The sequence below is a fragment of the Ptychodera flava genome, chromosome 11, assembly GCF_041260155.1.
Source record: "Ptychodera flava strain L36383 chromosome 11, AS_Pfla_20210202, whole genome shotgun sequence".
In the NCBI taxonomy this organism is placed as follows: Eukaryota; Metazoa; Hemichordata; class Enteropneusta; family Ptychoderidae; genus Ptychodera; species Ptychodera flava.
Window position 1 is genome coordinate 20,890,506 of NC_091938.1, and position 22,659 is coordinate 20,913,164.

The following is a 22,659-nucleotide window of genomic DNA, read 5'->3' on the forward strand; positions in this document are numbered from 1 at the left end:
TATAATCACTTGAGTTACAGCAGGGAATGTTTGATATTGAACATGCAAGTTCAAGTTTGTGAAAGTACGGCGTGACCTAAGAGTGGAAAGGCACTAATGTTATCATTCCAACTGACATAGAGATTGGAGGACTTTGGGTGATTCTTTTAATGGAATGTAAACCCATTTTTTCATATTCCAGCATGGAGCATCATGCATGTCTGCCACTCTATTCTAGACAGTGAATCGTATACTGGTATAGTAGGTAAGGCATTCTGACACAGCCCCCCCCCCCCCCCAACTGCTGCCAGGTGGCTGATGTTGTATGTGTGCACCATCCTCACACAGTTAAACAGAAGTGATGCCTCAAGCCTTGGATGTAGAAAAAGTTCTCTGCTAAGGTACCCCAGTTCAGTATGCCTGACTCAACTGAATATCCAACATTTTGAGGAACCACTTGCCAGTCTATATTCACATAGATTTTGAAGGAAACCACACACACACTTATTGTATACAGTACAATAATTCTTTATTGTCTGAAAAAACGATAGTTCTGACTTGTTTAATAAATTCAGAATGCTAAATTCAGAAACATTTTACTAAAAATATTGCATTGCACATTCCCTTCCATTCGGGCATGCAACAGAGGCAAAAAAAAATATAGTGTACATTTGTTCTGAAAATAAAAAATATTACAACACCGACTACTTAAATGAACAGGATATACATATGGAGAATCTGACACATTTATTGGAGGGATGATTACATGTGATCAGAAGGCTTTACAGCCCTTCAGCTTTTTCCCCTTTTCACTTCAAAAATTAAACTGGAAAATCAGTTCTGTCACATCTGTAGAAATCAACTTATAAAGTTTTATGAAGTACAGGTAAATATGACTGCCTCTCAGCGGTCAAATTGGAATGACTGTTCCAAGTATTCTAAATTTTTAACTAAACTTTCTCCCAGTAATGCCCCATCTGCAAAGGCCAAACTTTTCAATACAAAGATTAAGGTTGTACTGGAATTTGACAGCAATGGATCTCCACGTTTATCCCAGATTCCTGGTAAAATAGATCCATAATTACCATCGACAATGGCGGGTTTGGGCCTAACCATGCTATTGAAAAGGTTACATTGAGGCCACAGCAACTGAATGAGAATGTCAATGGGAGACTCTTTTGTGTTCTACAATGTTGTGGACTGTATATATTCCATTGAGTGTTTCTTGTATCAATAGAAGCACACGGTGAGATATTGTGTTGTGAACATGAGATCTTCTGGCTGAAAAAATGTTGAACTAAGATGAACCATTTAGCATGGGAAAAATTACCCTAGTAATGAATCTGACAGAAAGATCTCTGTTTTGAAAGAAAAACAGTTCACAGTACAAACAGCAGAGATTGACTAACCTATTATCCACTGGTCAAAAGTCTGTTAATGTTAAAATGTCCAAGTTGCCATTTCTTAATGATGCTAATGTATTTTGTTTTGTTACCTATGAAAAGATTTTCTGGTTCCATAGGCTTTAATGCGTAACAACAAATTTAGAAATGTTGGTGTGGAGAATAATACTGTCAATGTATTGATAGAGATTTAAATTTAACATTTCAAGAGATAATTTGAAATTCTTGTATAATGCACCAATATGCTACAGCATAGATATCCAGTTGATTTCATAGATATCCAGTTGATTTCATAGATATCCAGTTGATTTCAAGACATGTTCTGCAAGTCAACAGGTTGTTTTGCTGACCGCACTAGAAAGGATTTTCTGAAACACTCACTATAAAAAAATTAAAAAGTGGTAGTTTTGGCAATATTTTTTAGCCATTGATTTTGCTCTTGCACCATATTTACATTTGCATCTGAAAATGTACAGGATGGTGATGTGATATTTACAGTTCAGTTTTTTATGTGGTAACCGAGTTTCCACTGAAAAAAGATTTGTCCACCTCAGTGAAATTATATTCATTGCCACCCTTTCATCACCATGATTTGACTCAAAACAATTGTAATCAGTGGGCATTGCGGAGCTGTTTACAGGGAATTTGAGGTGAAAAGGTTAACATTAAACGCTTAAATTAAGGAAGAATGCACCTTGGGAACAGATATCCAGACTCAATTTTTTCAATTCTCTTCTGGTCTGGCAGGGCCAATTTTTAAAGCTTTTGGAGTAACAACTGTTTTCCCTGTTTTCGATTATTCAAAAATATAAAACAAATTTTTTCCCCAAGGAGTTAAAGTAGGGCCATTTGAATATCAAATACGCTTAGAAACGTTAGGTAATTTGTTTCTTCAGTACCAAACTTTGCAAGGTGACCCCTGATTTTTATTCTAGATTTAGTAAGAATATGATGGAAAGATTCATTGAGGAAAGTTACAAAGTTTAAGGGTTTCACTTTCCAGGCACATACTACTTTAAAACTGAGGGAAAAGTGCACAACTACAAAGTAATGAAAGGATCCTGTTCATCCTTTGACCCCTATTTCCAAATGTAGAGGTCCAACTCTGCCAAGGAAAACAATAGGATTGGGTCAAACCATGGTCAGAATGGGTTAAACTTGACAAAGTCTCTTCCCACGCTTTCTAAGCTCATACTTCCCCCTTTTCAGAAAAATGTCCACAACTCCATTTTTTGTTGATGGGCAAAGTGCATGCTGTTGTATGCAAGATTTTGACTATTTTATAGATTTTAATGCAAAGTATTGCAAATGCTTCAGTTGTATAATCATTTTTTTAGCTCTGCAAATAATTTACCAGGCAAAAAACGGGAACTTTCCTTAAGAAATTAGGAGAACAGTTTACATCTTTTTTTACTCTACGCTTTCAAAGGTTTCTTTAATTTGTCTACCACAATGCCCTGTAAACATGTACATAATTATCACTGACAACAATGGGTTTAGTATAAACCATGATGAGGCTAAATTTTCAGAACCAAATAAGATAATACAATTATTGATCTCTGCGTAGCTGCCAGTAAGTTGTTATCATCATGAAAAACTTGAGATAAAAGGTGATACAACTTTTATAGATTTAAATGATACTAGATTTTGATGATGTGCAGGTGTACTGTATCCAATATATTGCATGTCAATGCATATCAGTCGGCACCAGAGACACAGATTAGCAGTTTGCATTAATCACTGGTAACCTAAAGAGTCACTAGGGTTGGGGTTGTATTTGCGTACATAGCTGACAGTCCCCTAGGAAACTCCTTTCGGTTTGTCTCCAAAGGTATTATCCACACCATGCTTTACACCCTACCAATAGCTGTGGCAAGGCATGCCGAGGGCCTTCGCTCAATGGACCGTCCACATATCAACCAAGTGATATATCTTATACAGTCATGAATGCATTTTCCCTGTTCACAAATAACTTCAAGTCTTGAGTTTCATTCATTATTGACAAAATATTACTGCATAGTTTGTGCTCACGAGCTGTTTGTTATATCTGAACTGTATCTAACTCAAACTTCCCAATGCAAATTGAACAATTATAATTGTACAGTGACGTACTTCATCAAAAGTCCTGAAAACATCCAAAATTTACAGTTACTGCCTGTTGTATATTACATAAAAGTTCCCATTATATCAAGAAAGAAATGGACGTTACAAGAGAATCTGATTGAGTTTTGCACCTTTTGTGATAATTTTCACACAAAACACTGAAAATACACATAGTACAAGTACTTCAGAACACAACTTCAAATGATAGAAGTGAAAATATACAATTTATGTAACTTACAGTTATCTTACTCAAAGTCCAATATGTATGGGACAGTCGAATTTTGTCACCAAAGACTGAAAAATTCATAAAGCTCCGAGTAAAAGTTTGTCAAGCCTTGACAGACATGCAATAAATCATACATAAAGTGTTGACCTTTGTACAGAGAAAAAGTGATAACAAACAAACGAACAAAAAGAAAGAATTCTGGTATGTTCTCCACATGGTAGTTACAGCAAACTTGCTGTCACTTGATGGCTGTGTTGCTTTGATGGCTTTTGTTGCATTGTATATGCTATCCAACCTCACTCATCATGTCAAGACACACTCCATCTTCATTCATGCACGGCCTGCATCTCTGTTACAAAGGTGTGTAATATATAATACTTCGGGGGAAATACTGATAAATTACCTGTTGTACTTTTTGGCTCTTTCGATAACACCTGCTAACCTGGACACAATCTTGAATACATTACATGTCTTTACAAATTTACTGTAAACATGAGCATGCAGATTGTGAAACACAAATGATTTCAACCGATCAAAGCAAACTGGACAGTGATTTCTCTACACTGCAATGTCTAACTCATTTTTTTGAATTTCAATATTTATCACATTGGATCAGGAATCTGTGAAATACTTAGCTGCCAAAATATGGCATGTGACCAAGGTACATTTTAACAATGATCAGCTGACAGCTATGCCCATCCTCTAACCAGCAGACAATTGATACTCTGAAAACCATCTTCCACATTGCCCAGGATCTAACATCACGTGATCATCACATGACCACAAAGGGGAGCCAATCAGACTTGATCTGGGAAATCCAGATCATGTTTTGTGTAGAAGTCTTGTAGTATGACCAGGACGTCGTGCATTGCCCTGGAGTACCGTCCCAGATCCTCAATCATACACTTCTCGAAGTTCGGGTTCTCATAGTCTGCCTTGCTGAGTGCCAAAAGCGATATGAAGTCTTGGTAGTAAGGCACGGTTTTGGCGACAAGCTGTAGAGAAAAGGAGAAGTTTTATCCATCAACAGTTCTGACGCGTACAAGGGTCTCGTAACAGCTCATATAAAACTGAGTCTTGGCATCAGAAGATGCCGGTAGGAAAACAGTAATGTGTGTACAAATGTGTTACAACTTACAGCATAAACTCCTCTGGCAACCCAGCCGTGGAATTTCTTCAGAGATTTGCCGTATGCATTACCTGGGGGAAGAAGGAAAGACACAAAAAAGATACAATTAGAATTTTGTGTCTTCATACTACACCAATGGTGCAATATTGTATTAGGGTGACCCTTTTATTTTTTTGTTTCTAATCTCCAGAGGAATACTTGGGCAGGGCGGGCGGTCGAAATAAAACAAAACAAATACCAAAATAAAAAACCTGTGTTTGTTTCAGTTCAATATTCTGTCCATTCAGTCTCTACAATTTATTTAAGTACAAAAATTGTGTATTTGTTTCAGTTAATGTTCTGTCCATTCAGTCACTGCAATTTCTTGTCTTTCAGTTCAGTGTTCTGTACTCTCTGTCCTTTCAGTCTGAGTCGCTGCAATCTCACAATTTGCTGACGGTGGTGCTGTTGCTAGGATGATCGCCTCAGAGGCGGGGCAAATAAAAAATTTTTTTTATTTTCATGTCGGGGCTGAAATTTACGGTCGGTCGGGAGATGAGAAACACAAAAATAAAAAATGTCACCCTTACATAAATCCATAATCTAAACTTGAATGTACTTTAACTGCTGTGAATATCTGAGGCTTTTATTTCAAATGGCCTTTTAGATATTTTTCTGCTGTCAATGGTTTTTCGATGATTTTGCAGTGTGCACACATTGACAAATTAACTTAACCAACCCAAGGCAATATTACGTGTCCTACTCACCTGAAGCAACACTCAAATCCCTTTCTCCTCTAACAATTTCTGCCAGAAATTCATATGTGTATTCTAAAGCTCTGAAACAGATTGCAAAAGACACAGATATTGGCACACACACACATACTGAATACATGTAACAGTTTGCAAATGTGGTCATAAATGGCATTGGAAGAGCTCACATTGGCTATATTGGATCTTGGCTGCACTTGAAAGTCACGACAAAACTCCATCATAAATCATGAAATATCAAAATAGAGAAACAGCTGTGAACATCTTGCTGTATCCTTTTCAATAACAATGTTATAAATCTATGAGGCACAACAGCAGTGCTGAGGATGGTGAGTGATTACAACAATCAGCTCTTGTCACGGTTTTTCATATACGCAAATCTTTTTCTAGGGTCTGTGGATACACTCTGGAATTACAGAATAGTCAATGAACCATTTGATTTTGTATGAAAGCAGTGCAAGGTGTCTGCAGACTTGGTATGTTTCATGTTCTGGTGTAATGCATAGTAAGTGAGGTTACCCACAATTCTCCTTGATTTGTGCACTCAGGTATTGTTTGCTGAAGGCTAATTCAATTTTATCAATTTACGAACGATTTGAGACTTAGAATTTCAAGATGATTTGTTAAAATTATGCTCCTAAATTATTACCTTCAAAATTCAAGATTAATTGAATGAGAAGCTGATGTTTGTAGGTGCTACAAATTACAGACTGTTCAACAAAAACACTGGAAAACACATCCAAAGTTACTGCTAGTGGAGTTTACAGTTCAGTCAAGCTTACCTTTTCAGCCAGAGCAATGCATCTGTGGCAGAGTTCTTGACCCTGGTTGTGTTGGACCTCATCTCTTGCTCTACGATCAGTTGTAAGTAAGCAAACTTCTCCGGATCTGTCAAGTACTTTTGGTTGACTTTCTGTGAGAGCAAAAGTGAGATGAAAGAGAATACAAGATTTCAACTTTCAAGAAGAAAAGACAGATGAAATGATTCACATTAAAAGCACAAGTAAAGAGAATTTTATTCTGCCAAATTTTTCAAAGGCACTATTATTTATTATTACCTGAAAATGAAAAATTGATGCTTATGAGAAATATATTGAGAAGATGTATATTAAATATATTGGTAACCTAAACATAATGATTGAAGTTTGTCATTCATAACAGCCTATGATGACCAAGTGGAGGAGTTTGATTGCCTAATGTGCCTCGGGGATATATATCCTGACTCTTTAACTTTTACAATACATTTTTGGTCTACCATTTGCCAGTGCTCACTTGGAAGTTCACAGACTAACTTAAGTTTACGCTGGCTTGTGTTTCATGAACATCAAAAAATTACATTTTTCCACAAAGAGGTAACACAGGGTTGGTGGACATTTTGAATTTCAAGTGTTAGCAAGTACATGGTTATTTGTTTTCCCAGTACCAAATTTTGTATGGTGACCCCGATTTATATTCTGGATTTCAAAAAGGAATGGCTTACAATTCTCTTATTGGAAAGTTTGAGCAAATGCTTTAATCTTTCAATTTCGAGGTATGGAAGGTCACAATCAAGAAAATTATCAATGTTCACATTTTACACCAGTGTAGCAAATTAAATTGTCTTTCTCTTACTCAAAGTTTAGCTAATCAATATTACTGGGGTCATCTAACTGTTAGTACAGCCTGAATTGAATGAAGACATATTCTGTTTCTTAGAATATGTCTACATACACTGCTTTCTCTTATGCTGATAAAATCATATCATGGATACTTCCCAGTCACTGCGATCAAAATCATCAGATTCTGCAGATGTGTATCTGTCTGTTATGGACATACAGTGGTTGACTCCTTGAACTCTGACCCCCTGTTGACCTATGACAGCATTGCTAACCCTGACCCCTGGTGACCTATGACAACATTTCAGAGATTTACTGCCACAATTGGTTCAAAAATTCGCAAAGAAACAATTTAACTCAGGTATTTCTGAGAGTTGACATCATAATTATCTCCCTTATGCAAACAAAACTGAGCATGTATTTGTAGAAGACACCTACCCTGATATTGCCAAGGATGTCCATTTTTACTGGTGCAAATGTGGTGGCTCCAAGGGCATCTGTAACAAAGTGTACACTGTTTAGTAAGCTTCTATTGTCAAAGGATCTTTTGAAGAACAAATGGTAGATATGAAAAAATATAAACATGGTTTAATTTACTTAAAATTGCTATTGATGAATTGGATGCTAACACTTTTAAAATACGGTTGTTTTGGTTTGGTCTACAACTTGTGGAGGATGGAAGGTCAAGTAAATAATTTTCACTGGCTTATTTTTGTGAAAATCCAAAAATTTATATTTTCCCCATAGCATTCAAACAGGAATGGTGGCCCTTTTTAATTTCAAGTGTTGGTAGATATTAGGTAATATGTTTCTTCAGGTACTACATTTTGCTTGACAATCCTGATTTGAAGTCTTGATTTTGAAAGAGAATGGTGCAGAGTTTCCTATGAAAAGTGTTAGGAAAAATGCCCAACTACCTTAACCCTTTCACCACCATGGTTTAGCCCAAACCCATTGTTATCAATGGTGAGTGTGGAACTATTTATGGGAACTGGGGTGAACAGGGTAATGTAATATATGGTATGACTTACCAAAAAGTGGTAGAAGGTTTCTGAAGGCTTCTAAAAATGGAGCTGTTGGTATATTGTCGCCTTGTGTTGTTTCAATATCTGTAAAACTGACAAAAAGAGCGAAGACATCTGTGATGAGTAAATGATGTAAGTTAGACATTCTGAAAATGGAAGCTGACAGAGTTATCTCTTGATAACAATGAAATATGCAAAGTGTTGAAGTCAGAAACAAATCAATTAAATGTTTCTCTTCTACAAAGCAACTGAAATGTGTCATTTTTGTGATGTCAGTCAGTATAAGTAAGATATAAAGGGTTTTCATAATTTCTTAGGCTTGCATTGAGTGTGCCTTATCTTTAAAAAAAACCCCTGAATTTATTGCATTTAAGGTAGTATGTCCTTCAAAATTGATGAACTTAAAACTCGTTTAAATTTTCGTCAAGCAAACTTTTAACCATTCTCTTTCAAAATAAAGAAAACAAATCTAGAGTCAGCTTGCAAAGTTTTGTTCTGTAGAAACAAGTTACTCAGTATTTACAGATATTTAAAAATTCTGACAAAGTGGCCGCCATCCCTGTGTTATCTTGAAAGGGGGATGAAATTCTTGATTTTCACAAAACTAAGCCGGTAAAACTTTACTTGCTCCACCAGCTTTGAAATGAACTCCAACAAGCAGTAGGCCACATGAATATTGTAAAAATTTGAGAGTCCAAATATCTGTCCCCAAGGCACATTCTACCTTAACCCTTTCACCACCATGGTTTGGCCCAATCCCATTGTTATCAATGGTGAATGTGGACCTGTTTACAGGGAATTGGGGGTGAACAGGTTAAACCACAAGTACTTTAGTTTTAGATGAAAACTTTCCAGAAATACCTAAATTTCATGTTACTGAATATCGTCATCGGCCTCTCCTCTATTTGGTTGCTGTTTTTCGACGACGATTCCAGCGCTAACGATTTGGTGCTGTTACTACTGCTAAGAATGCCATCGGGCGTAGTTGATGATGTTGGAGTTGCTGGCGCCGACAACGACTGGGGCGAGGACGATGACCCTGAATGTGACCTTGCTCTGTTGTACTTTGGCCGACTGGCCAGTTCTTCTAAGTTTCTGTAGGTTGTCTTTGCAGAACCTTTATGTGATGGCGGTGTATACCTGTGACGGGAATGGATGCTGAGATTTGACAAACCAATTCCATAAATAGTTTTATGCCATACTAAAAACTTAATAAATACTAGTGACTGAAAATATAGTTATTGAAACACTGGCAACAATTCTCAAATATCAGTTTTCAAACTTTGCCTTCTAAATATTTTTGATATCTTGAATCTTTGTCTGTTAAGCTTTACCATTTCACCCCTATTTTCAAAAGTGGAGGTCCACCTTTTCCATCGAAAACAATGAGATTTGACCAAAAAATTGTAGGGAAAGGGTGAATTAAGGGTATCATAGAATCATGCTAAAATCTTGAAAGTTTGAGAAATTGTATCCTTCAACGATTTTTTTCCCTTTGATGTGAAAGCAGATGGATTAATTTTTCATGATCACTCATGATAAATCATATTCCTATATTACAGAGTGAGGTATCTTACATTGATTACTTGTCCAGAAGTTAATGATGGAAATAGTATAAACACATGAATTGTGATACCTTCCTTCAAGTTGAATTAGCAGAAAGTTGAAGTTTTGAAAACCAAGTCTCATCTGATATCTTAGATTGATTGTATTGAATACAGTGTGTCAAAGACAACCAATTATATACACATATGCACACATCTGTACTCACTTCCTGTGGAGAGAGAACGATTTATTGGTTAAATCGCTCTTCTATTTTGGCAACAAGACGACTTACCTGTCCACTGACTGGCTTCTATACATGTACGGGTTTCTCTGTTATAAACAAAAGAACATTCTCAGCATGATTAATGTGGCTGATATACCTGTCCAGATCTCCCCCTTTATCAAAAATGGTCTCACCTAAATCCATTGTTGTCAATGGTGAGTGTGGACCTCTTCATAGGGAATCAAGGTGAATACAGTAGGTTAAGAATGTGACATTTGAAATACAAGCATAAATAATAATTTCAAAGGGCAGGTCTGACATCATATCTTGACTAACTGAAGCTAAAACATCTATAAGCAAAGACTAAAATATAGATGTGGTCAGAACCTGTCACTTATTTTGATGGGGGATGTCACAAGGGAAACACAGCAAATTGGGAAGCCTACAACTGGTATGTTCAAATGACTTTTCAGTATTCATGATATGACAGAGCTCTCGTCTCTCTGCTTTCCCTTTCTGGGAGCTGTGCAGCAAACATTGCAAATAGTTGTGATAATGATGGAGCTTTTCTTCACGGAAACTCTTTGACTTTTGAAAGCTGATAATGATATAGTTTTCTTCACAGCTGATAATGATATAGTTTTTTCATGGAACCTCTGACTTTGGAAAGAAATGCTATCTAAAAATTTGTCAGACCCTACAATATATTTTATTCAATGTACTACTACAATGTATATCAAAATCCTACAGTCTGCATTCTAAAATTGATAACATGCTCCATGCCTACAAAGGTTTCCATGGAAACGTTCATGAAACTTGAAAATAACTTTTGTCACTGCCGTATATGTTTACATTGAATTGTCAGTACAGATAAAGTCAGCCACTGACAATTATTGAAATGTAAATAAGTATAGAAAGCATGTCAGAGTTTGCACTCCGAGTCGGAAGTAAAAGATTGAATACTCTGTGGAACACGCTCAAAGTATAGATATAACCGAATCATACCTCAACAGACATTCCCAAACGTTTCAGGGCAAATCTTTTATTGATATTTTATTGGGAAGTTTGCAATAAAGGGAGGTCATATTTACGGTTGTTGTTGGAATACTGCTTTCGCCTGATTTTTTAACAAGTATAGTTGTCGTTATCCAGTAATTATATTTGACAGTTTACTGAGCAGGATAGTTTAACTTTGAATAGTAATATTTTATCAAATTGGGAATATATTTTCATCTAGCTAACAAACAGCCATGAGAGACCTGCAAATTTGTCCATTGTACATGGGAGTATAATAAATGACATGTTGTATCCTGTGAACAGAGGAGGATGTACTTGCGATACAAAAAGAAAAGAGAGCATCACATTGGCACACAGTTTTCCCTGCAAACATAAAGGAGAAATGTTGCGACCATAAAATAAACTAGAAAGTGAATATGTATCTTTTCATTACAACAATGATCCTGGATTGCAATGGGACCTGAGGTCATGGATGCAATACGATGCCATCCGATGCATCCTTCGGCTGCGGCAATGATGCGATGCGTATGCTAAGCAAGACAATAATGATGTGATGCAATGCCATGCATCCTGAGGCTGTTACTATGTGATCTACGTTTTCTCCCTTTCGTTGATGCCATGTGTATGCAATGCACGCAGATAATGATGCAATGCTGATGCGATGCGTATGTGAATGCAATGCGATGTGAAAAATGCAACAGGTTATGCGATACGCATACTATACTTTACTCTTTGTACATTTACTGAAAATGTTAATTCTAATACCCATTTCAGAGAGCAGTGTGTTGTTAGATAGTAAAAAAAACCAGCATTACATTTGAAAGTTCAAAGTCTTGGAAAACAACACCAGAAACGAAGTGTCAAAACAATGAACAAAATGAAACTTTTTTATGGAAATTGAGTAATTTATAAGGTGTGTGTCTAAATGGACAAGAAAATTTGAGATTCTTTGTAAAATTTTATAAATTTTGGAATGTTATACAGGACAACACGTGTTTTTTTTTCGAATACTTGTAAAAGTTAATATTTTCATGAAAAAGAAAAGCTACCATGACCTCTCAACTATTCCCACTGCTTTAAAATGTAGTTATTCCAAAGAAATTCATATTCATCTAAAGTTATAACAAAATTAATCAGCTTCAAGTATTTAGAGTGCAACGTCCAAATTATATGAATATTCATTCCCCAGCTCTAAAGAGTAATTAATTAGCCATTAAAAACAATGATCAGTGACACAATATGCTTAATTGATCATGATTAGTAGCAATTTCCAATGTGAGCCACGCTAGTACATACCTTAGTGTGCAAAGATTGTAAAGGTGTTCCATCATGGCTTATCTACGGTGAAAAGCAAAGAAATGTCAGCATCAGAGAATGCGCAACTGGGAATAGTCTGCGGTCTCTTCTTGGTTACAGTGTACGCTATGCTCTCACAAAGTTTTGTGAGAGCATAGCGTACACTTTACCCGAGGACAGGTCCCAGACTAAACCCACTTGATTAGTATGCAGTGTTGCAAAACAGCAAATCATTGTTGTGCACCCTCTCACTGTCTCAGGCAGAGCGTTTGAAGAACTCACTGAAATCTGTGTACTAAAACTGGGTTATTACACCTCTGTTAGGTTTCAAAACACAGGAAAATTGAGAAATTTGATACACAGGCAGCTCCTCTTTCTCCAAAGATGTTTCAGTACATAATAACAATATCGTATTGGGTGAGAATAGGCCTGTTATTAACCCTTTCACCACAATGGTTTGGCCCAAACCAATTGTTAACAATGGTGATTATGGACCTGTTTACAGGGAATTGGGGGTTAACAGGGTACATGTATTGCACATCAAACTACATTATCTTGCACAAATCTTCCATTTGTTTTGTGGTATGTTATCTTTTCAACATCAATCAAAAGTGTGAAAACAGATGATTTTTGTTGCAAAATTACACCTTAATCTGATTCATGCTTATATTTTTTACATTTTTGTAGGTTTCTTGGGCAGAAAACGGGGGGACCAACTCAACGGGATTCAACTTTGCAGAAAAAGGATTGCAGAAGTAAATCTACACTACAGGGAGAAGTTTGATCTCTGGTTGACAAGATGATTGGACAAAAGTAGACATCACAATCACATGTCCATCCACACTGATATACACACATTGCTTCTGACTCTGACATGGAAACAATGAGGGTTGCTCTATTAGAGTGTGCGACTGGAAAAGTTATGACACTTACAAAGTGAAATATTACCAGCACTTAAAAATCATTGCTTTTACAGTTTCAAATTGGACCTACATATGCAGGAAGTGAGTGCGACATAGGTTATGATGCATTCATTACGGAAACAAGAAATTGCTTTTCCACATGTTGACACTGCAAATACATTTAATTCAATAACACTTTCAGTTTTTAGTTCAGATTCTATTAGTTTTGGTATTTCAATATCGTTCAAAACACTGCTGATTGTAATTGACTTGGATGTAATTTCCTACAGAGAGTAATATCTGCTGCTGAGGTAGCATGGATAAAATTAAAACACTGGTATTGGAAATGAAACTCATTGCACTTCTCCTCAAACCTTTCTCCCCTCTCCCTATATGAAAATTTGGAAGTGTAAAAATTGGATGACACAGTTATAATTTGAACCTTAATAATTAAAATTATATATATATATATATATATATATATATATATATATATATATATATATATATATATATATATATATATATATATATATATATATATATATATATATATATATATATATATATATATATATATATATATGTGTGTGTATGTATATGAAATAAGATGTTGGAAGATTAAACACTGAGGACAGGTTTCTGAAAAACAAACATTTCAGAACAAAATCTGAATGGTTATCAAATATTACACATATGCATGGTTTCCATGGTTTAATAACGGTCATTAATTGTACACTATAATCTAAATAGCATTAAAACCGCCTTCCTTTTAAATGCACTGAGTTCCATTTATCAGGCACACATGACTGCATTATCCAAGCTTAATTCATGTAATCTGTGATATTATGCGAGGGATTGGTAGCAGAAGAGATTGCTGGAAATTTAATCTGTAGTTTCCACATGAAAAATGCACACAGTTGGATAATAAAAACATTAATGGCAAGGACACAAGTTTCATCAGTCACTGACCAAAATGGGAGGTTCTTCAGTGATAAACATGCCAAACTAATCATGGTGATAGGTTACAATGTGTTGTCAAGCAACAAGAAAATGTGCAGAGCAGTGAAAGGTCAAAGTCAGAGTGATGAAGGCCAAGCCAAGAAAAAAAGATAAGACCTGTTAGCTGACTGTTGACAGAAAATTTTATTTCCACAGACATATCACACCATTCATTGATTGTCGATATTATTTTTTTTGTATCTGAAACTTTATCATTGATGACATCTCGTTACAAACAGAAGTGAGTAAAAATTGATGCTTATTCTTGAAAATTCAGAAGTCCAGACTGTGACACAAAATTTTATCAATGTTCACAACCAGTTCATTGATGTTACACAAATGAAACTTGAGGACCACCATCCATTAGCCTTAATGAATTTTGAAGCAGAGGCATGTAAATCATGCAAAATAGTGGGTACATCTCTCTCTCTCTCTCTCTCTCTCTCTCTCTCTCTCTCTCTCTCTCATATTATATCAACAGGAGATGCACAAAATGTGGAGAGTTTGACTAAAAGACTGAGAAAAAGAATTCTGTTAAAGTCTCACAATGTAAGAGGACACAGGAACACACATGGCAAACATGTTTTATAGAAGAAAAATGTCACACTATCACAAATACTTCATACCTGTATGTCATGTACCTACCTTTTCTGTGGGCGATGCCAGGGATGGTGGAAGCACCCCTGGTGATACTGTACTCTGATTTATCTGTGGAGTAAATGTCTCGTTTGCTATTTTCATGCAGTCTTGTAACGTCCTCAGGAATGTGTCACAGGTGGCAGATAGTAATGATGTAGCATCATTGATTTTCTGCAATGCAAGTCAATATGTCTCAATTAAAAAGCTGTGCAGTGGGTGTTCAGGCCATCATTGAACATCTCTGAACAGAAAATTGTACATGTCAAGAGTGGTATACAGAGTCATAAAACTGGTATGCGGGGACGATAAAAATTTATCAATTACATGGAGGACAGAAATGTAGAGGGAATTCTTGTCTTCTATTTTATTCTGTCTTGATACTGACCCAGTAAATTCTAACAGTTCATACAGTAATTCCATTATTCACAGAAATGTGGTCTGATATACATGTGTAGTGAGAGCATGGAATATGGGTGAGAAGATGGAAGCACTGGTATATCTTTTACTTATATCGAGTGATTTTTTCCTCACACATTGAATGATCTTAAGCACGGCACCATCAACTTACATTACATTCTATATTTGACAATCTAGTTACATGCAAAAAGCTCATTCTTGCTGCATATACTACAACCACCTGTCATTTTCTTAATTTTATTTTCTTGTTTGTTTTTTTTAGGATCCACCTTTTATATAGAGCTCATTTTTTCTACGTGACTTGTTTCTGTGACAGTATTTATCTGTAATTGTAGTTTTGTGTTTTAAGTTTATTTTAAATTTGGAACCTGTAAATGGGATGAGATCCCGTAGGTTTTCCCAATAAATAAATAAATCAATCAATAAATTGCTTTAATCATTTTAGGGTTACAAGTATGTTGACACTATCTTTATTATTCTGTACATCGTTTGTACCAATGTTAAGGTCAAACTTGAATTTGTGTTCAGTTTTATAATTGCAGTGCACAAGCTGATCCCTGAAGTTTGATTGGATGACACAGTTGAGCTTACAATGTGTGCTGATAAACTTGGCATAGCTGATAAGGGTGTACACTGCTCTCAAGTGTGAATTTTTATTATCAATATAATTGCCAACCTTGGGACCTGTTTACGGCAAGAAATATCATTTTTTCAATATTCATTCACTATTTTATTAAACGTTCTCTGACTCTGAGCTGAGGAGCAACATACCATTGAATAAACTTGTTCATATGTGTTTTATCGCAAAAAGCTAGCAAGTATTCAGGTATAAAAGCAAAAGTATCACTGAAATTCACACTGAAAAAAAAAGGTGTGTACAACTACTATTTCATGATACTGTCTATATTCTGACACATATCACATCTAAAACTCATCTTTTCCAGCAGATCTGGAAGATTATTCAGTAACAAATGATTACTGTATGTTTTTGTCTACATGTATGTCTGATAATTGGTATAGTTTTTATCACAGCAGGAAAAATTGCTGGTATACACTGTGACAAGCTCTGTGACAGGAATAGACAGGCAGTGGGACATCAGAAAAAGCCAACTCACAGGATTTTAAAAATATACCTATTTGCTATACAAGTATTTACATCATAATGCATGGACTGATGTATGAACAATTGATTTATGTTGTCCCTTAAGGACCCCTTCATTTCTTATTCTCCTATGAAGGGATTGTATTAATTCTCCCTTTGGCTTTCTGGTGTCTTTATTCCTGAGAAGAACTTTCACATTTTCACATGTTGGAGTCCTATCACTCATTTCTAATAAAATTTGGAATTTCTATCCTATAATAAATTCAATCCCTGTTACAGGGATTCACTTGTGATCACAAGTGGAACCCCTGTATATGCAGTGTTCTCCTCTGCTTAGAAAGACTGAGGGATGGCAATTTACATAACAATGTATGATTTGCATATTCTTTTGTTGTGAAATTGCATTCTTTTGTATTGTTATTAACATATGAATAGAATGATCCAAAACAATGATGGAAGTGAAGTAGGTGTAGGACACTAAAGAAATTGACAGTCTTTGACTTACTTCTATGTCAGGCTGATCTGGTATGTTGGTTGATGCTTTCACAGCGTGGACTTGCTGCATGAGTAAATCCCGGTAGAGTCGCAGCTCTGACATCTTGGTCTTCAGTGTGCCTTTAGACTCTTCTGAAAAAGCGAACCAACAGATAAACTTTATTTAAAACATACTGGCTTGAAATGAGACTGAAAAACTCTAGTGGATAAGATCATTAGTTCACACTATCATAATGAAGGACTGAAAAAGAGAATGGGACATAAAAATTGTTTTCAGTTGTAAATGCGTATAATGAGATTCACAGACTAAAATTACAGCTGTATTTAGATATAGAAGCCATTGTAAAATTGGCCATCTTAAACATTTTGATTGAAAGATTATGTATTCACGTACACAAAGTGTATCACTGAGTGTCAGGGAGCACTGTTTATGAATGAAAATTCATATAATGAATCATTATGGATGGTGCAGCCTCAGACTCTGCATTATGTAGTCTCATACAGCATGCTACTGATAATGCCTTTCTGATGATCACAGATACAAATGAATCGTATTTGAACAAAACATGAATCCTAAAATAAATCTTATTTTAGCATTTGAAATACAAGGCTGCATGCAAAAGCTCATACAGCAAGGCATACTACTGTACGTATGACCAAAGAACACATACATCTGATAGCAGAGTGCTATACAATCAAACCATTAATAGACACAGACTATGTATAACAACGAACAGTGGCACCTGAATTAACAGCTGTTGCATGTATATCCTGTGATTACATGTCTCATAGGAATATGCTGTCAGGTGAGATATTTTGAACCTTAAGAGAAACTGACTGCATATTCCATATTGATATGTACAATATAGCATCTACAGTATATTTGATGTACGAAATGTTTAGTTTTATTATTCCAGTCTAAACTTTAATTATAAATACTCTACTGATGACTGATTTTTTTCGCTTGTGCCTTTTATGAAATGGAAAATATTCACTTGTGTATCTATTTCCAGTATGGATCAACATATCCTGGTAGACAAAATGCATGAAAAAAATACACTTCACCTATGTTAACATCACTAACAATGACACAGAATCTAATTTTACTTTCCTAAAATACACAAGTATGGAGTTTCAGTATTCCGTGTATTGACCATGTACATGTACGGGTTGAGGAGATTTCATGTAACGAGGAGCTGCAGGATTTTTAGAAAGCTTTTAAATGTTTCTGTTGAAAATTTAGAGAAAAGACTTTTCTCATGGTTGTGTAACATGATATTCTCCATTTGTGATGCAATAATGCACAGAATACACACATATGAATAAACACCCATGAGGTTATAAATTTTTGATATTTTGCCTTTTTTTTGATATTATCAGACAGACAGCAGAAGTGCTGGTGAGAGATTTCAAATCATGTCTGCAGTTGATGTACTAGTAGTACATATTTGTAATCAGTGAGCTGCCTCTAGCAACATATGTGAGCCAAAGCAAGATTGATTAAATAAACAAGCCTGCTGCTTTGTTAACTGAAATTTCAATTTCAAAGTCAAATGGACAATTCTTTGGAGCAGAACGGTAGAGTCACGATATATTTACTTTTATTTTGTTACATTTATTGATCTTTTTAATGGGAACACTCAATTGACTATTGAGGTGGAAATTAAAACATGTAACTCACAAACAATGTAGGGAAAATGCGCAAAGAATAGACAACCCAAAATGTTTTGACAAAAGATGCTTTAAATATTGATTTTTTAATCAGAAATAAATTTACTTCAATAGTGGGTAATGGCTTGGAGATGATTTTTCATTTCAAATAATTAACTGATGTTAATATTACCATATGGAGGACATTTTGCCTCCATGCCTGCATGTCAGACTAATTCTTTTTTTTCAAATTAAGCTAGTTCAATATATCAACTGTAGATTGATAACAAAGCTTGAAAATCTATTTGTACAGGCACCATGTTACCATGTGAAATCAGAATTCTGCCAGAGTGTATGTATTAATGTACACATGTTAATAATATACTGTATTAATATTTTATTAAAATATATTAATATATATTTAAGCAATAAACAGCACCCAGTGATAGTATACAACAAGATTTTGACCAGTCCACTATATACAGGTATCTGCATGAGTGATAGCGAGTGCAAATATGAAATGAACTGGTCAAAATCAAGTGGTATACTATTACTGGGTGTGGTTTATTGCTATTATATCATAACAGTATATTGAAATTCTGTCATGGAATGTCAAAAAAGGATTTTACTGTTGCCGAGAACTTGCACGTGTGCCAGCCATGGTATATAACAAATATGCCACAGTCACTTTCACGTCTTTGCACCTCAATATACTGGTATGAAATAATAATCCTTTTATTCCAAGGGGTTACAGTTCAGAATTACAAGTCTCCATTTAGTTTGCGTATACCAAATTTTTGATGACATTCTTGCAGATCAAATATCTATCCAAGTTGGCTAAAACCAGTAAGGCATAACACATGTCCGGTTTGTTGCATTTTAACATAGACTTGAACATTTACTGATACTGTAAGTGTAAATATGATTTTCACTGACTTAACCTGTTATAGCATAACATAGTACTTGAATAAATTTGGCTCAATACCATTTTTTGACTGACTTGGTAGATTTATAGGGAAGTGATACTGTCCAACAGGGTTTATACTAATTACTGAAATATAGCAAAATTACAACTACTAATGGATGTAGATTTGACCTCACATTTCTTGTGTGTTTAAAGATGGTACAAATGAGACCTTTCACAAAATTTGACTTAATATGGAATTCCTAATACGCTGACCAGTAAATTAATTACATTACGCTTTACACTACATTGTGAACCAGATTCAGCAATCAGACATTAACAAGCCCTTTTCAACCAAGAAACATGAAAGCACAAATCAGAACAGCAACTATGTAGACATTTGTCAGTGTTTTTTCTCGTTTCACTGTTTCACAAAAATATGCATAGAGCTACACTTTTAATTAAATGATCTCCATGCTGATAGAGAAATACTGTAAAACAAATGCACACATGCTTTGCTCCAAGACTTACAGAATAGCCAACATGCAGACTTTTATGACTTACTCTATCTCAAAAATATTGACAAACGTCATCTCACCATTATTTTGATCAGTGCTTACATGCCATTTGGATGGAATGGCTTATATTTCATTATCCATGAAAACAAAGCAACGCTTACCATTCTCCAAAGCTTTGGTGTTTGTAAGACAAGCCTTTGAAGTTCCTAATGCCACTAGCCATTGTTGCCTTTCGGCTGGTGATGTTCCCCGGACATAAAAATGCTGTTCCCCTGGAATTATCAAATCTAGCCGACACTGATCAGATTGGTGAACTGTTACGAAAAAGAAGATAGATAATTAAGTGAAAATAAGACAACAAAGGAAGATCTGAGACAAGGCCTAAAGACACGAAATATGGATAAAGAGCCACAAAGGGCATTTTTTTTTTTATGTTCTAAGCTTTGATAGTCAAGGAGCTGGGAGAGCCTGCATCTTTTTCTGAGTAGGGAGAGTGTGCACCATCATTTGTAAAACATCCTTTTTCAGTTTACTGTCATGAGAATGAAAACAAATAAAGAAAAATGCAAGACTTTTTCTGTTCTTTGCTCACTCCCTTCCAAGAGATAATGGTCGTTCATGAATGACTAACAGATGCATCTCTGCTACTTGCTTATTCTGTTATGTTATTGCAAAAAATTTCTCAGCAGTCATATTTGACTTTATGTTTTTTACAGTTTTTCTTTAAATTTAATTCATAAAGTAAATTATTTTTGTAACATGATGCCGAGCAACACAAATACTGCATATATACTAGTGGGTCAATAAGACAATGCTTAGAAGAAATCAAAATACAATACTGAGACTTTACAATGGGCTGATACGTAAGACATTCTGTTCAGTTTACCACAATGGAAACAAATACCTTGGCATTACAAATGGTCCAACTAAATGCCCAAATATTGGTAAAATATGCAAATTTAGTGGCATCATGTCCTGGCATGCTTCACTATTACTTTTCAAACTTGACCAAATGTCAAAAAGTCATGGATATGAACACAATGGAAGAGTATACAACTATGTTGCAACTAGATTTTATACTGAGGTAATTTAGGTGTAACTGACAGAAAAGCATTCATTTTTGCTGTTTTGCATTCATGTACATCAGTCAATTGAATGATACTGATAGTGTTACTGTGTAGGAACTCTCCTCAGTTAGGCTGTACACTACTCTCTCGTTAAAGTACGTTTTGGAGGGAGTATAGCGTACAAAGTAACTGGGGAGAGATCCCAGACAAACAGAATGATTGTTAGTACTCACCACTGATTTCACAACAGGCCATTTTGATTGAACCTTTGGAACCTAAATGCATTTCATCTTGCGATTTGTAGTAGGCTAAAATACCCTTGTCCAGAATAAACCAACGTGGTTGCCAACCTGTTAACCAAAGCATCCATAGTATATTGTTTATTTGTTGACAACCCATTTCAAAACTTACGATAACATCTTCTAAACCATGCTACTTTTACTTGGTTTAACCATGGAGGTAGTAGCTACTACCTCCTTGGTTTAGCTTATATCTGTATGGTTGTATGGTCTACGGTGAGTTTCTAAAACTTAAATGATTTGAATAATATTGTTACATACAATCATGTCCTGCTTCTAAATGCCATGCTAACATATTAATAAACAGACCATATATACACACACAAACAAATTAAATAACATATTTGCAAAATTATTACTCGTAACAAAAATGTGACTACCCCAACCCCTAGCAATGTCTTCTTGCGGTTACATTGGTGTCATATGATGTCATCATTAATGGTTTAGAGGACATGGGCGTGTGGTCAGTAAAATACATGGGGTCAAATGAGTGAAGTTAAGTTGGAGGGTGCCCTGAAGAGGAAACTGTATGTTTTAAAAAGGGAAAACCCAACGGAAGCCAAGGGGATAACTGAGTAGTGTTAGTAAAGTGTGAGACTGACTGGTTTCGTACACTGCACTGTCCAAGGGGCACTGGATAATCTATTTCCGAAACCTCTGCACTACCCAAGTTTCAACAAATTTGCTTTTATGTATGTTCTGAAATGCTTTGGAAGTGGAGACTGCATGTAATTAAATAAAATCACGTTCAATTCGTTTGCATGCAGAACACCTTTCTGGGCGAATGTTTACAGAGGTAAGTAATGTAATACAGTGAACCACATACGCCGCCCATCTCCTCATGACTGTATGACATATGTACACACTGCGGAGCGGCGCAGACTGTACACATTTTAAGATGTGCAATAGAGGAAAATTGTATTCTTGGTGAATGGCGTGTCATAGCAATATACGTGGGAGATGTTACAAGCGCCTACTGAGTAATGGCAATGACACATTTTCATTCATCATTTGTATTGGTGATGACACACATACGACAGTACAGTCTTGTAACCGGAAATGGTCATAACATTAACAAGAATAACCTCCGCTTCCCAAAAAGTATCCTGTAAATGCCCCTAGTCAAAAGGAACCGACTTCATATTGACACCGGTACATCTAAAATGACATTACCACTTATATAGTTGGTCCATTTGTACAACATTCCCTCCATTTCGGGCATGTTTCGCGTTTTCTGCAGGCAAGCTCCAGGAAGCTCTTTCCAAGTGGGTTCTTCTGAATGTGTTGGCAGCCTCGGTCTCATGCAGTTGAGTAAATAATTGACAAACCAGGCTGACATACGTATCCACAGTGCCACACGCATTGATTTCTGTG

The 22,659-nt window shown here is 35.7% G+C and overlaps 2 protein-coding genes across 3 annotated transcripts in view; one reads left to right on the forward strand and one right to left on the reverse strand.

Annotated features, from left to right (window-relative positions):
* Nucleotides 1-22,659, forward strand: part of LOC139143798 (multiple epidermal growth factor-like domains protein 6) — a 435,859-nt gene that overhangs the window by 200,159 nt on the left and 213,041 nt on the right. The gene's annotated exons all lie outside the window — the stretch shown is intronic.
* LOC139143785 (pleckstrin homology domain-containing family A member 3-like) lies at nucleotides 484-22,639 on the reverse strand. Of its 2 annotated transcripts, XM_070714336.1 has the most exons (14): nucleotides 22,459-22,639; nucleotides 21,220-21,336; nucleotides 20,081-20,233; nucleotides 16,858-16,979; nucleotides 14,840-15,004; nucleotides 12,291-12,332; nucleotides 10,047-10,084; nucleotides 9,071-9,349; nucleotides 8,216-8,301; nucleotides 7,623-7,681; nucleotides 6,372-6,502; nucleotides 5,587-5,657; nucleotides 4,850-4,911; nucleotides 484-4,706 (listed from the first exon to the last, which is right to left on the reverse strand). In XM_070714336.1, exons 1-14 carry the CDS (start codon nucleotides 22,622-22,624, stop codon nucleotides 4,509-4,511), a joined length of 1,689 nt encoding a protein of 562 aa, XP_070570437.1. In that variant the 5' UTR covers nucleotides 22,625-22,639; the 3' UTR covers nucleotides 484-4,508. The 2 variants fall into 2 exon arrangements, with proteins under 2 accessions (XP_070570437.1, XP_070570438.1); XM_070714337.1 differs by lacking the exon at nucleotides 12,291-12,332.